The following is a 16,786-nucleotide window of genomic DNA, read 5'->3' as shown; positions in this document are numbered from 1 at the left end:
AGTGCAGAAAACAAACAAACAAAAAACCACTACATTCTGCACGCAATCTATCCAAACCCAACAGCTCAATACTTCATTTACTGTAGCCCATGCCTTCTTGTATTAACTCCCTGTACGTTACTTCACTAAAGAGAAGGGAAAAGGATAGTGCAAGAGAGTACTACAGAGTTGTACTATTTCTTCCTGGCACTCGTAAGCTACTTGCTAAAGGAGTAAATGCTACTCCATTATAGAGTTGTCAGGGTAATGGGACAAAACCAAGTTAGTTACTTCGACTTAGCTCACATTTTGGCATGCATCTTCTCAGTCTATACATCTCACATATGCGATTGCGATCCGCAGATTGTAGAAAAGCAAAAAAGAGAGTGAGTGATTAGAGAAATTAATAAATTCTATAGGAAATTAAGCCTAATTAAGGTGATGGATTGGACTGCACATGGTCGACCACCGATGCACCAGCTAGTATATGATCATGTTTAAGAATCGAATATTGTCTTTATTCTACATATATATATACATACATATATATATACATATATATTTGTGTTACCAATTATTTTGCCTGACCCACACCCTCGCTTATATCCAAATCAAAACCACTCTGATGCTTCTCATTTCTCTTCTTTTAAGATCCTATTAGTCTAAGAGTGTATCTGCATCTAAAAATGTCCTTAAACTATTAAAGTACTAAAGTAATTAAGAGGTTATCCCCGTTTTTTTGTCCTTTTCAGAAAAATTAAAAAAACATTATCCCACGCAGCAATGATGTAATGGTGTATGGATTGAGATGCAACTTCACGTGCGTAAATAGCAGTTGAACGTCGATATATAAATGAAGTCATGGATGGTGAAAGACTAGACGTCAGACAGTGTCGGCCAGTCCAAAGTTTATCCCATTCCCATGGCATTGCATTTTGGAAGAAAAAACAAATTCAAAATTTTAAACATACCCCATTATAAAACAGATTTGCTGGCTTGTCTGACATCTCTACATCTGTGAGTGATGTGTATTGAAAAATAGCCCACAACTATGCTGGTCCTTAACGTTCAAAGAAAATTTTACTATATCAGCATGACATTTTTAGGGTGAGCAGTAGATCTAATGTATCTGCTTTATCACTTCAGGGTGATGAGTCTGCCTATGCGCTAGAAAGCATAGAACTCCAACTTCACTAATTTAAAATAAACTGATTATTTAACATCATGTGTACTTTAACATTACATTAGATATTTCCTCTGAGGGAAGCACATGTATTATAAACGGAGATATTTGAAGATATACAACCTCAATTGCACTCAAATGTAATGAAAGGGGATCAAGAAAACTATTGGATATACACCATTCGTTACAAAGAACAAAAAAATTATCAGCGTGAAACTTTACATTGTAATTCCGAGGCTACGTACCTGCGCTCACTCAATCTTTTCTAGCACTTCCAACCTGGTTTTTCTTTTCCAACCTTTCATTGTAGCAACAAGGTTTATCAACCCCACAATTTGATTCTTGCTGTATTCCTGCAATGCAAAAGTATTTTCAGGTTTCTAAGACAAATATAAGCAAAAAAGTATGAATGAAAGCATTCATCTTTTTGGTGTAGCACACAGAACACTTTCTTACAGGATGAGCACGTGCCCAGTGTATGTATTCAGTTTCAGGCAGATAATATGCCTGCAAGGGCAAACATAGAGAATGCAATTAGTTATGACTGAACTTAATCCTCCATAGACATTTCTATATCACTGAAGAGTCTGTTTCTGCATCAGTTTCTGGATATGACCATGTCAATAATGCAGTTACCTTGATGAAAGCTTCAACAATCTGTAACTTTGGCTTCACATTTATGGAGACAAAGTGTTGTAGGCCATTGATTAAAACCTAAAACGAAAAATAAAAAGAGTTAAAGTTCGAAAATAGATAAACATGCAAGATAACCAGGAAAATACATAATAGAGAACTCTTGTCAAACTCCAAACAATCACCTGAAGGTCTAATGACATGAGAGCTCGTCCTTCATCAGTACATCTCTTCACTCGTGATAGACCTTCGATAAGAGTTTCTGCAACAATTTCAAGTCCATAGCCCAAGAGGAGGTCTTGAACCTAAATCAACACAAAAACATAGCTTAAAGTAAATCATTTCACATTTTTATATTTTCTGTATTTGTTCTTCAACAAAAAGCAAAGACGTCATAATCACATGCACACATGAACACTAACATTAAACCAGCAATCCTTTGTATTCTTTGTACAAATAAGATGCTGACTTCACATCTGAGTATCTTTATGTTCCACAAATGAGGACCATATCTAAGCAAATTAACGTTCTATTATAGACTTCATGTCACAATTACTACAATCCGATCTGGTTATATTGTTTCCTTCTCTTTCTTCCCTCTTAATGTTTGTAATGGTCTTTCAACTTCATTAGCAAATCAATCTGCTTACCGGTACCCCAGTTATATTTTAAACTACTAAGGAAACTAGCTTGCTTCTAACATGAATGATTACTCCATGAGCAGCTCATTGAGTGTCAACGAAAAGCAAACTCTGGGTTAACAATTTTATATTCATTAATTTTGTTATTTTGCTAAATTTAACAGGATGGTGATCATGTTACCTCCTTGTGAATTCCCCCATGAGCAAGCCTTGTTTTGTAGTGCTTAAATTCTCCCAACAATAAATCCACATACCTATTCATTAAACAGCTCATGTCAGAGAATTGTCCAATGGTGGTCATGGATCTATTTAAGCAAAGATAATAGAAAGAATCTATGGCGATATGAGATCACAAACTGAAACATAAAATGAAAGCAATGACTTGTAAAGAAAGAGGATGATCCCAAAAGAACAAACCCATTGTGCTCCATCCCAAGCTCTTTCAGTTCCCATTTCGCATTAGCAATCCGATCAACATACCTGCCAAAAATTCTGATTTTGTTAGGAGAACTGCTAAGAGAACAGCACTTCCTAAACTTAGCAGCAATCTACCAGACCAGCCTGTAAGTATTACCGTTCGTCTCACTGAAAAATTTCATCTAAGAATATCAAGATTTCCAAGCAGCTAAAGCATAGATTTCGCTTATGGCTAAGGAAAATCTCTGGCATGATAGAAACTATATTTTTGCATTTGGCCAGCCCATAGTAGAGCAAAGTAATTAATCATTATCACACCTTTTCTACAGGGTTTTCATTGCTATTGCCAATGGATTTAACCGCAGAGTAAACGGGAAAAGAGGGAAAGAGCCCAGGGAGTGGCTTGGCTAGTTATAAAAACCAAAATCTCGCCACATAATAGAACTTTCATTGGGCTTGGCATGTAAAACTGAATTCTAGCACCTTAACCCAAGTCAACCAGAGACTGCAAATCTCAGCATGAATAATAACCTTGATAAATTTTCTGACAGATAACCTCACCCTGTATCCAATCATCAAAATTAACAAGTATGGTTGGCCAAATGTCTTTAGCGTACTTTGAAAATATAATGGACGGGCATGACATTTGTGCTTACTCTCCTTCCATTTCCCACAACTCACCATTTCCAGGCACTTAAAGAACTATTTCCAACTCTTTCATTAATATTTGCCTTTTTTACGTCAGATTATTTTTCTTCATTAGTTCAATAAATTTGGATGGGATTTTTCAGCTGCAAAAACTGTTGCAACAGTTTGGCTCACTACAAGCTTGAGTGAAGAAAACAATCCTAAAAAATCAGTCCTAGTATTTACAAGGCTATACAAACTCACGAACACATTAATATCAACTTTTAGAAACATAAGGAACAAAGGATTATTTCTTTTGCACCTTGCTTTCGCTTGCATTTTGTTTCATTTATTTTTGCCATAAAGCAAAAGCAAAATCATAGATAAAAATACACAAATGTCAAAAATATTATTGCTAATTCAATCATAATAATTTTATATACAAGTGAAATTATGGTTTTTGTCATTCATGAAAGTCAAATTTTCAATTTGTAATCCTTCAAAAACAGTTTTGTTTGCTTTTGCATCCATATGCACTCTTTGTTTTTTGTGTCTAAGAGCAAAAAGCAATTAGCATAAGCAACAATAATAACTAAGTAGAAATCCAATTATTTTTAATGATCTTACCCATTAATGTGGAGCAGAATTCTTGCGGTTGTCCTATGTATGTGCTCTGTAAGATCTGGCACAGAATCCACCTGGCAATAACCAAGTAAACTTCGTATTGTTTTATCAAAAATTGTAAAATTTAACTACATATAATAAGATATACGGATAAGACAGTAGCATACTAACTTGAGAAACCAATAATGAATTTTATTAATTATATATTAAACAGACAAAGATAAACTTAATGGGGAAAAATATGCTCTATATTAAGCAGGTAAAAGCAAAATCTGTGTGCCAGAGAGAGACAGCTTAAACATGTGGTTTTCCTTATGCAAGAGCAGCTTAACTTATGCTATGCTGGGAATCTCTTGAGCTGTAGGCAGGGTTGATTTGGAGGAGTGATGACTTAAAGAGGTATACATGCTTGTACAGATAGTAGAAAGGTGATAGATTCGGTCCATCTACATTTTGGCTTCGGTGTAGGGAAAGCAATAGTAGGGCCTTTTAGGGGGAAGAGCTACCCTCATCAAAGCTCTTGGACAATTGATTTAATACACATAAGTAAGGGTTAATAGGCAACAATTAATGAAAGTAACTGATGCTATAAATTTTGTGTGATCTGCAAGTTAGAAAAAACCTAGCTTTGTACATAGGTTGGCCCCCCCTTGGTGCCTGTTGTCCACATGTTACACAGATCAAAAAATAAAAATCTTAAACTAAATCATAAACTACATAAAGAGTAATTCAATACAGCCATCATACTAATCTAGCACAATATAGTGTCAATGGACTTAAAGAATCTTTATATTAACAAATAACTGATTCCACAACTAATTGTTCAAGCAACCAAGCTCAGTCGGTTAGATTTATTATTCCTGGATTTTCATCATATATGTTCCAAAAAATGAGTTAATCAAATTTAGTATAAAGTATAAACTATACACTTGAATGTATTATGATATGTTCAAGATGTACAAAAAAGTTCAATGTACCAAATTAATAAATCAATAAAATGGGAATCAAATTTCCCAATTTATCAAGCTTTGCATCCTTTAGCTCTTAATTGGCATTTAGTTTTTCTGTTTGCTATTTGGATCAGTTATGTTGGTAAGCATATACCTGTTTGTATGACAATTTTAATTTTTTTATTAGGCCTTTGCTCTTTAATAATCAAATGATATTTATTTCCATTTTGTGGCTGGTTCACTGACCATGACCAGCATTTTGACTTGTTTGGACTGAACATAGTGCAAGAATAAGGAAAAATGATTAAAAATTTTAAATTTGTTGACAACAGCTCATAACCCTTCCAGCTTACAAATACTCTAATACTGACCTCACAAACTCACTTAGAAGATTCAGTGGAATTACCCCTATCCTTGTATAGATCCACAAAGTATTAATAAACATGCTTTTAAAATGAAAGGTGGAGCTAAAATCTTGAAAACTTACTGCTTTGACCATTTATTTAATAATACACATATATTTGAAATATCTTGAAACAGAAATCAAGACATCCTTTGTGGGAGAAAAGAGATTAAGCATTATTATTACTAGTATTTTTCAGTTCCAGTAAATATGGATTAGCAGTTGTCCTATAGTGTTAATTAATAACTTTTCTGGTCTTATTCAGACATATCACTCAAAATTTAAGTCAAAATTAATCACTTAAGTTTCAGTTTTTGCATTATCTAAACCCACATGATTGAACATGAGAAACATACCAGGTGCACAAAGAAATCTTCCACTACAGCTGTATTACTCTTCAGCAGCAATGATTGGAGATGAGTTCTAGATCTATGCAATATCCGAGCAACAAGGGCTACAGTATCAGCACCTGCACATCTTTCCTGCAACATAAGCATCCAGTTATTGATTGGCACAGAAGTTACCAAATGCTTCGTTCCAGTCTTGAAAACAAAATCCAGAGAAAGCAACCTTATTTTGAAGTTATCAAGAAACCAATATGCATTTAATGTAGATTCCCGTTGTTGAGTTGGTGCACAGCATTTTTATCAATACTGTTGCATCAACAGAAACAATCTAAATTCTTTTTTGTTCTTTTAGGTATGATCACATTGAAAAATACAACTACCAAAAAATTGGAGAGTGTGATAGGAGAACAAGAGAATCTGCTTATAATGTTCAACTTTCCCCATCCAATCCAGGAGAAGAAAAATAACATGGAGAAAAAACAGATTATGATCTTCCTCACTCAATAAATGACTCAAAAAGAAATTTACTTTATACCTTTAGACCAAAGGAGGTGCCCACTGGAGGACCAAAATTTGGACTTTGAGGAACAGTAGGTGTCACATCTGTGTGTGCGAGTGGAGATAAAGGGGATCCTGATGAAGTTTTTATCCACTGATCACAATCTTGTGTTATTCTTGATAAAGCTGTCTTTAACCGATCTAGAAATAACAAACAAATAAAATGAAAATATATAATTGAAAAGTGAAGACATAAAGGAAAGAGATATTAATAGAAAAATGAATTTCCATCATGTATTCACAGCAAATTAACTTACAAGTAAGAGAGTCAGTAGAACCTTTTCCACTTGAACTCATGTTTTGCTGACCAAATGCTTCAAATATATAATAGAAAAACATCTCAAATAACTGGCATATGCCCTGCAACAATGTACTGAATCAGGAAAAATAATTTAGAGGGAAAAAGAAAAAACAGTGTTCAGATTGTATTACGCAGCTAAAGATGTAAAGCTTAGGAAAAGAAAGGTTTAACCAGAAACACACCTTAAAAAACTCAACATTTACTATTTCAAGTTTCTGCATCAACCTCGCATACTTATCCATTGACCTAATGTGTAAAAATAAAAAAACAGCTCAATGCATCCACATCGCTTAATAGAAAGATCAATTTTCTTTTTTAAACTATATAGCATCTAAAGAGCTTCTAACCTTAGAAGACAAAGAGATGATCCAGTTTGTGCTGTAAACTCATCATTACTGCAATGAGAGGAGTAAGTTTTTGAAAGGCTGGATTTTGAAATTCGACTTGGGAGTTGACTATCCTCATCAATAAAATCAGCAAGTAAATCCTCATTTTCTTCTTCTGCCATAGAATTGGAGCCATTTATATGATTTACATCACCATTATGTGGAGAACCAATATCACCGTGAAGATTATCAACATTTCCCTCATATTCACCAGAGGTTGCTCCATTAAGTGGGGAGGAATTATGAGCTTCTTTTGGACTGCCGCTTACTTTTAGCAAAAATGGGTTTCCATTTCTAAGCCAAGGAGAAAATCCACTCTTCGTGGCACCCGTGTCAACTGCGTTTGCTGATTTGCTAGTGTGAAGCACCCTAGCATTAGAAGATTTACCATCAGATGCAGCAATTAACGGTGCTCCATCACCTACCAGCCCAGCAAAACTAATTATTTGTACCGTCTCTGGTGGCAATCTAAGCCAGGTTTCCTTCTCCAAAACCATTTTAAGTGCCTGGAAATGAAACAAAAAGTAAGCCCCAGCTCTGTTTCAACTGCATTAGGATTATGGGACAGAAGGTAATATGATAAAAGCGCAGAAATTAAAATGGTAACAATGCCAAAATTTGTTGGCGCCGTAACATGAAAAGTATTTGCGACAAAAAATTTAAGCCAACAAACAAATCCAGTGTTATAATATGCAAGAAGATAATCATGCAAGCATTGATATCTGTCCCCCAAAAACAGTGCTCCATGTTTCTCTTTTTATTCAAAGATTCATGGAAATTGGCACAAACGAATTCAAAATCAACAGTTAACTACAAACATTAATGCATATAAGAGATGCCCAAAATCTGGCAATATAGATATATCACATTCACATAACTGTTGAGCCCATAATACCGATTACAGATCATTCAAAAATTACCCACCATGAAATTTTGAATCACAGGATAACAATGCAAGAATTATTAGTAATTTACAGATTAAATGAATTTGAAATTTCTGATATAAAAGGATTGTTAAGGGAATCAATCTATGAAAGAATTGAACGCAATCTGTGTAACACTTAAAACCATGCAGACAACAACCTATGAAGCCCATGACTAGCTATAACTTATTGGTATCCACCCCCAGCCTCCAAAGAAAGTCTGAACTTTAAAACCCTACTCCTCCAATACCCATAACAACAACAAGAATTACCATGAAGAAGAACAAGGGTGAAATCCAACTTACAGATATGTTTTGCCGATGAAACACTGTAAAATAATTTTCACAAACACCCTTTAATTTCTGCCTGAATTCAACTGCCTCAACTCCACAGAAGGCTTCCCCAGCCAGGATAAATGTGTTAAGATCTTCATAATTTTTCAAAAATTGATGAATGCTCGTAGAAGAAGCAGCAGAGGAAGAAAGCAACACTGATACTCGGCTAGTCGTAAGTTGCCAAAGATTCTTACGTCCCCTCTGAAGGGTTTGTGAAACAAAAGCTATGGCTTCTTTCCTCAATTGATACCACGGAGATCCACTGCTTGATGTTGCACCACCGTCATTTCTACCCTCAGAAACTGGATCATGAGATTCTACATTTCCAGATTCTGTCCTTTCAGATGCATCAGCTGAGTAAGTGGCTGTTCTAGACTCCTCTACAGAAGAAGAATCTTGTGTTCCATCTACAGATTCAGAGAGAGAAAGAGCAGTTAACCCATCAGGAATCGCAAGGAACTTTAGAAACTGAATCAATGTCCTGAACCTTTACAGCATTTACAAAAGATGTTACCTTCCATCGATTTGGCATTTGTTGTTGGACACTCTAAAACCTGCAAAATGATAAAAACGTTTCAAAATGGAAGAAATCAAAGGAACTAGAACCCCCATAAACAGGAACAAACAAAAAGCCATAGCATTAACACAGAACCCACAAAGATTTCATATGAATGCACATACATTGACACACTTATATTCCACACAATAGATTCAAACTGATGCCTCAAAAGAAAACTTGCCTAACTCCGATACTAACTAAGCCCTCCCATAATATAAGTTAATAAAATGCACATATATTTCTTGGTCTTGGTCTTGGATACTCTAGGCAGATAAGGTTGACTAAAATTCTTTTCCACATTTCCCAAAGCTTGAGAAGTGAAAAAATTCCACATAAATTTCACAGGAAAGAAAACTTGGAGACAACTGGAATTTTTAAGTAGTGATAATCACTAGCACACAACAATAAATATTTTACATAAACAAGTTATATATTGTATACAAGACAAATGAACTAGAGCCCTATAAGCAGGAAAAAACAGGAACAAACAAAAAGCCATAGCATTAACACAGAACCCACAAAGATTTCATATGAATGCACATACATTGACACACTTATATACCACACAATAGATTCAAACTGATGCCTCAAAAGAAAACTTATATAAAAAGGGAAGAGCCGTGTGCATTAAAGCAGGGACTTGCCTAACTCCGATACTAACTAAGCCCTCCCATATATGGTTAATAATATGCAGATATATTTCTTGGTCTTGGATACTCTAAGCAGATAAGGTTGACTAAAATTCTTTTCCACATTTCCCAAAGCTTGAGAAGTGAAAAAAATTCCACATATATTTCACAGGAAAGAAAACTTGGAGACAACTGGAATTTTTAAGTAGCAATAATCACTAGCACACAACAACAAATATTTTACATAAACAAGTAATATATTGTACACAAGACAAATAAGAAACAATAAGGAATCAAGTCCACCTTATTCTCCAGCTGAAAGCCCATGATTTCATGATATGAACACATCAATTTGAACAGAACAGCTAGTGTTCTTAACAAACACTGCCTAAACTTAGATTCAGGTATCTGAAGGCATAGATCACTGTAGGTAAGTCTGGAGTCAAATTAAAACATAAGTTAGAAATGATAGCAAAATATCAAGTGCTGGTTCATAGTTGATAGAAAGACCAATTAAGTTTAAAAGGCACACCTACTGCTTTGCATATGTACATCTTGATCCTGCAAAAGTTAATCAATCATCTAAGTAAGTTGTCCAATCATATAACAGTGAAAAACATAAGCATCATGAGCTGCAAAAGGTAAAAAAGGACAAAAAGAAGGCCAAGGACAAGATCACAAGAAAACAACCTCAACAGAAGCTAGCAGAGTAGGACTCAAACAAGAAACTTATAATTAGTTCTCTTTCTTGTCTACAGTTTTCTGTCCATAACAGTCAACCATGTGTATTCAAGTTTCCCTCTCCCTTTGATAGACTGCTAATATACGTATGTACTCTTTTATCAGCCACAGTCCTAAATGTTATCATCCAATTCACTGAATTTGGATTTGTATCAACATAATTAACTAGAAGAGGCACCCTTTTGACTCACTAGCCTTTCCCAGCCAATGCATCTGCATAAGTTCATGTTATATAGGAAAAGGCCTCAAATTTAGAATTGGCACTACCTACCAATCAGCATGTACATTACAATAATTTGTTAAGAGCATGTAAGTAGTATATTACTTATAATTAAGTTGTAAATTAAAATTATGAGGTGCAATCTGTATTTTCCCCAGAATCTACAGTCTGTATTACAGAATATTAGTATTACAGCGTACCTCATGCACAATACTCTTCAATACAGAGTGAGTTTCTGAGATAACTTCTTGCATGAAGAAACTTTGTATCTTTTCAGCAAGACCAGAGACATCTCCTATTAAAGCATAAGCATCAACCACCTGAAGCATTGCAAATGTACTAACCTTAAAATAATAAACAATTATATTCATAAATTTCTAACTTGCAATTTTCCCTTAATAAAAGGAGAAAAGTGTCAAAGAACTTGATAAGCCCTATCATGAAGTGCACAGGAATGAGAAGAATTGTGCTAATTGCTAGACAGCCCATAAAGCCAACCCAAACAAGAGAGAGAGAGTTGGAAAATATGGCAAAGAAAAAATAAAATACTAGATAAGAATTTAACTTTTCTAAATTGGAGTAAAGTTAAACATGGGCCATAGGGAATTACTAGCTCAGCAACTACAATGAGAATTATACAACATTAATTTTCAATCAAATAATGTGATTCTCAAGCAATGTAAACTAAATAATGTTGACCTCCCTTATGGACAAAAATTTATCCAAGTTCCATCAATAACTATCAAGCAAAGGAGTTTTAATGCACCTACAAACTGGCAAAAACTTGGATTAGCCTCCATTCTAAGCAAGCTGCTAGAAAGAGAAAACAAGAAAGTACCAGACCAGTTGAAAACTAAAAGGGGAGCAGGAGGAAGCAGTATCTACTCTAGTCCACAACAATATCCAAACAAAGAAAGCCGTAAGAGCACTCATACTCAAAGTAATCAAGCATGAATCTACCAGATCTCTTGATCTGCCTCCCTAGCACTCTGTGCATACAACTGAAACATAGTTGTACAATGAAAGGTGCAACCAATAATACATCATCAATTTGCTCAAACATATCAACCACAAATTGAACTCGTCAATCGTCATGAGGCACCCACCACATGTTTTGATACACTTCAGACAAATAAAATCTTTTGAAAAAACTAACTTTATAACAAAAGTGATGCAGAAAGCATCTCAAAAGTTGAAATCAACAAATTCATTCATGCACCATTTAACAACGAGGATATGATCGCAATTAAGGAAGAGAATAAAAACACTGACAGTTAAATAGCCTTCTTCTTTAAACTCTTGGCACACTCCTAACAAGAGCGAATCCAGCTTTTGAAGAGTTCTGCCTAGCCAAACCTGCATTAATATTTAAAATAGTGAAAAGAAAGCTTTCACAAGTGTTTGTAATCCAAAATAATTGACTATGAGCAAGTAGTAAGAATGAACAAAAATTTGGTTCAAGAGCAAAAAGATGCAGCACCATGATTTAACACATAGCTTTCATAAGCTCTTAATAGAATTGAAAAAAAAAAAAAAGAAGAAGAAGAAATTAAGAGAGCAAGAGAGAGAGAGAACACCTTTGTTTACAAATTATATAAGAATTAAATAATAGAAACTTAATGCTTACCTCCACACCACGGCTCATCTCTTGTATTGCTGAGAGCTCTGAGACACTATCAAGTAGTTGTAAATACTCAGATAGTACTTGAAATGCCTGCGCAATAACTTACATTAAGTCAACTCTTCCAGAGAGCTAGAAAATAATACTCATAAAGTAAATTGAGGGGAGGAAAGAAACAAAAAATCATACATAATATATATCATATGTTACTGGCACAAAGTTGTAAACTCACCTTGCAGTAATTACCTTCCTCAACAAGAGATTCAAGTGCTGCTTGCATGTCCTGTGCATGAAGAAGCTCAGCCAGTACTGGAAGCAAGTCCTATATGAGAAACATGAAGAATATGAAAATATTCTACTTTTCTCCCAAAAAGCCAAAAGGAAGAAAAATATAGTCAAAGTCAAAGAAAGGCATTGCTAAGGTGTCTATAAGAGAGGATTTACCATAAGAGCTTGCTTCTTCTTAGAATCGGTATTCACAACAAGGTCCCTTGAAACCTCGTTTATTGATGAGGTTAGATGCCTTCTTCCATTCTGCAAACACCATAAACAAACTCTAATGAGATACAGAGTCAGTAGCAGCACAAAAGCTGTACAGGTACTATCTACTGTAGTTAACAGAATCACCAGGAACTGGGAAAACAAAGAACAGTAACGATGAGCTGACATTTTCTCCAGATGAGGTTCCTTAACAATTACACATAAAACTTTGTCACAATGTAAATGCTTACCATGCAGATGACATTTGCAACCTTCAAGTCTATCTCCAATTCTCTGACCAAATTCATCCCCTTCACTGGCCAAAAGCAAGTATCAAAACCTCACTTAAAGGAAGACAAAATGAATTCTGAACTTTTATTGACCATAGTACACACAACAGCTAAATTAAAGTTGGAATAAAAAAGCTTAAGCACTGCCAGCCCATCCTCCAAGGAAATAATTAAATTAAAAGTTGTCACCTTAATTAAAGAAAGAAAGCAACAGACAACCAAATCTTAACACGTTCTGCATAACCCCACAGAAATGATACAGGCATCAATGAAACCAAAACTAAACACACCATGTGAAGTTAATCGCCTTAGTAATAATCGAGCTAATATTTCCATCTTCAATGAATAATTAATATCATGGGACCAATTTAACATACATACACACACAAACATATACTTACATATTATATATATATCCTGGAACATAAAGCTTAAGGAGTAAAGAATTCCCTAGACTCTGATGATTGATAGTCAAGATATCATACACCAACACCTCCTTCAGAGATGCAAAAAAAATACTTTTCATTTCAACCATTTAGAGATGAGCAACAATTTGTATATCAATACAATATAATAAAATGATGTGCAAACAGAAGTTACATCCTTGGAATTGCAAAGTAAACATGAGAGATCTCACTAGAAAACTTACCCATTACTTCATGATGCTCCATGACATGACAGGATAAACGTTCTGCTACTCTATCCAGTTGCGCTAATCTAAGAGTGGCCTACAAAAGAGATGAAGATGCATTGCTAAACATATCATCTAACTGAAAATTCCAGAAAAGAACAAAACTGTCTGATGCCAATTCATTAAGAATTCCCAGAAAACAGGCACCACCTCACAAACAATGGAACACAACACATAACCTCCCTCTCTAACATTTCTGCCAAATCCCAATTTAACAACTAATTAGGTCATACCCAAAAAAGGTAAAATTAATCACCCACATTTAACATATGACATAGGATTTTATAAATGTTCTGATCAAAACGCATCAATTAAAAGGCTGACATGCATAAAAGTAACCAATAGAAGCATAAATGTCATCAAAGCCATAAACAACAATATACCTCCTCATTGTTATAACCTATAGAGAATCAACATATTTGATTCTAAATGCTTGAAAAGCGAAACCAAAGATAGGAAAGAAACGGTTATGCACACATGACAAGGATGAAACCTTGAACATGTTTAGCTCACCGGTACAACGTACACCCTAGGATCTTAGCTCCACAATTGCTTACTTGACATCGGGCAATTCACAGAACCCCAAAAATCAGCCCAGTGATAACTCAGGCAACACCTTATGTTATTATAACACGTCATGATCATATTCCCAAATACAAATCAGTTATTAGTGTGTCACCCATAATAACGAGCAAACAACAGTTCATGGACAACAAACAAGTTAAACCATTCATGAATAGAGTCAGCAAACCAATAGCATATGCACTACTTATAATATACACTTAACAAATACGAATCAATAGAAAAAATGATGAAACCTTTTCTCAGAATTAAAACAAAAAAAATGGGTGATCTAAACATTGTAGTGTACAGTAGTTGGCCAATATTGATGGGATCAAAATCACCAAGAAAGGTAATATAAAGATTAAAATTCTAAAACTCACACAACATAAATATTGAGGTGCTCAAATGGAAGAAGATATGCAACAGAACTGACTCATTCTTTTCATCTTTTTTAACAGTCTAATCAGTGAATCCAGACAACATTGGTAGAGTAAGAAATAGTCTACTTCAAAAAGAAAAAAACTAAATCAAAACAATACCTGTTTCTCAAAATATTCTAGTTCATTTTCTTCAGAAGGAATATGCTCCAGAATGTGTTTTATTGGATCAAAATCCTGCCATAGGTGGACTTCTTTAATACAATAACACCATATTTAGCATCAACAAATAAATCAAGGGAAACAGATTGAAGAAACATATACAAAATTATCATACTTCATTATAATACAAAATAGAAACTAGTCATTCACTTTTTTTCTTTTGGCACTACTCTTGTATCCTTCCAAATTCCAATGAACTATAGTTGCACTGCTCCTTCTCTCTCCCCCCCCCCCCCCCCCCCCCCCCCCCTCTTTCTTTCCTTCTGTCATTAAAAATCTTATACCAAACAAGAAACAGCATGCAGGCCATAACATCCTTCTCATGTCCTTGCAGCTTATATATTCGCCAAATATACTTTAGCATATGATTACTATGGATTGAAGAAAGGGGGTGATGAAGAAGAAAAAGAGCAATAAAGATATATCAAAAAGAAAAAAGATTAAAACAACAAAAATACAATCATAATAACTCCTTTATGTTCAGTTTTATCATTTAGATAACTAAAGAAGTTGCAATTATAAATATAACTTCACTGATTTTGCATTGTACTACGAACAACAGTTCCCAAATTAAAATTGATATGTGTATTCGACTAATGCACTAATATCCACAAAGCACCTCTTCATAGAAAGCTTCCTCTAGCTCCTCCACTACTTGACTCTGAGGTCTACTTCCATAGATTGACCTCAGTTCTTCAGAACTTGATGGAAGACTATATCTCTGATGAGGTGGCAATCCTGCAAGAGCACGAGCAACAGCAGCTGCTGCTGCAGCTCGAGCTGGAACCTGTATAAGATAATTAAGAACATATGAATCCAAATTTCAAGATTCATGACTCATTTGAGTTTAACGTATTCAAAGGAAACCATTCAGAGCATAGTATACAGAAGAACTGAGCTGTAGTACCAGACAAGAAGTATCCACTAACATCCTATGACCATGACTACTGCATAAACCACATAACCAGCAAACTTTTAGCTCAATAAACATAAAAATCTTTGCTCAGTTCCATCCACTGCTTTGTTTTCCTTGGAGACCATTTGGTAATTACCTTTGCTACTTACTCTTTGCCTCCCGAAACAAAGAGCAAATCGCACAGTGAGATATAAAAAGCAAACTATATTTTTGAAGAATTAAAAATTAAAAAAGTGTCTTCTTCAAGAACAACATGCATGATTTTACTTTTATTAGAATTCGGTGTTGGATTTTAGTCATATGTTCCATTTTCATCAGTAATTGGTTTTTCTTTCTAGCGTTTGCTTTTACTTTATTGCATATGTTTGAGGAAGTAAAAACAAGCAGCAAAAGTAACAACCAAACAAAGCCATAGTCGTTTAGAAGGCAGCAGTTCTAGTAACTGAACTAATTTTACTTCTAATCAAATCTAATGAAACTTCATTAAAGTAACACTAAGTTATTGCTATCAAAATTCTGAAAACTGATCAAATGCAATGGATTAAACCTCAATAAAGACTCGATAATCAAAATGATCAAAGATTAAGTTAACCTCGAGCTACATTATTTACCTCGGGGCGATCAGAAGAAGAAACAGAAGGCAAGAGACCAAGCGACCTGGCGGACCGTACGGAGCTGAGGATTTTTTCCCCAACCTTGGACAAATCCATTCCACCTCCTTGAAATAACAAAAACGGAAGCAAGAAGAAAACCCTAGAGCTCTCAAATCCACCGTCGTTTAAATCACCACCGTCACCGCCAGCGTCGCCATTCAACAGAAACGGATTCCCGAAAACGCTGCCGAACGGGAACAGATTCGGCTGCTGCATTTCATTTCAACTTTAGATCAAAAACAAACATCCCCGCCTTAAAAACGCATTTCTTCTTTTTCTCTTTCTTTCTTTTAGAGATCTATTTTTTCCTTTTCTGCGATACGATAGGAAGTGAAGGAGTCTTCAGGGAGTGAAGTTCGATTAGATTTGATTCTTTTTCTCCTTTTTTTTTTTTTTTAAAGTTAGGGACTGTTTGGTTGAAATTTCTTTCGTGAGCTGTTGATTTTTGGCCTCTTCGTAGACTTTTGGAGCCCTTCGGCGACTAAGAAGACGGGACAGTGAGATATTGGAGTTTAG

The 16,786-nt window shown here is 34.9% G+C and overlaps 1 protein-coding gene across 2 annotated transcripts; it reads right to left on the bottom strand.

Moving 5' to 3' along the window:
• Window positions 1-1,142: 1,142 nt before the first annotated feature.
• Window positions 1,143-16,786, bottom strand: LOC18590440 (coiled-coil protein). 2 transcript variants are annotated; one of them, XM_007015965.3, is made up of 26 exons: window positions 16,229-16,786; window positions 15,321-15,488; window positions 14,642-14,716; window positions 13,497-13,575; window positions 12,809-12,873; window positions 12,522-12,611; window positions 12,310-12,399; window positions 12,084-12,170; window positions 11,729-11,812; window positions 10,657-10,776; window positions 10,028-10,056; window positions 9,799-9,931; window positions 8,822-8,861; window positions 8,278-8,714; window positions 7,011-7,555; window positions 6,846-6,909; window positions 6,620-6,722; window positions 6,340-6,503; window positions 5,814-5,939; window positions 4,108-4,178; window positions 2,854-2,916; window positions 2,618-2,690; window positions 1,981-2,100; window positions 1,799-1,876; window positions 1,619-1,669; window positions 1,143-1,515 (listed from the first exon to the last, which is right to left on the bottom strand). In XM_007015965.3, exons 1-26 carry the CDS (start codon window positions 16,484-16,486, stop codon window positions 1,414-1,416), a joined length of 3,315 nt encoding a protein of 1,104 aa, XP_007016027.3. In that variant the 5' UTR covers window positions 16,487-16,786; the 3' UTR covers window positions 1,143-1,413. The 2 variants fall into 2 exon arrangements, with proteins under 2 accessions (XP_007016027.3, XP_007016029.3); XM_007015967.3 differs by lacking the exons at window positions 15,321-15,488; window positions 16,229-16,786 and having other exon boundaries at window positions 12,809-12,868; window positions 14,642-14,701.

The sequence above is a fragment of the Theobroma cacao genome, chromosome 9, assembly GCF_053813885.1.
Source record: "Theobroma cacao isolate CCN51 chromosome 9, ASM5381388v1, whole genome shotgun sequence".
NCBI classification, from domain to species: Eukaryota; Viridiplantae; Streptophyta; class Magnoliopsida; order Malvales; family Malvaceae; genus Theobroma; species Theobroma cacao.
This window is presented reverse-complemented; position numbering and strand designations above follow the sequence as displayed.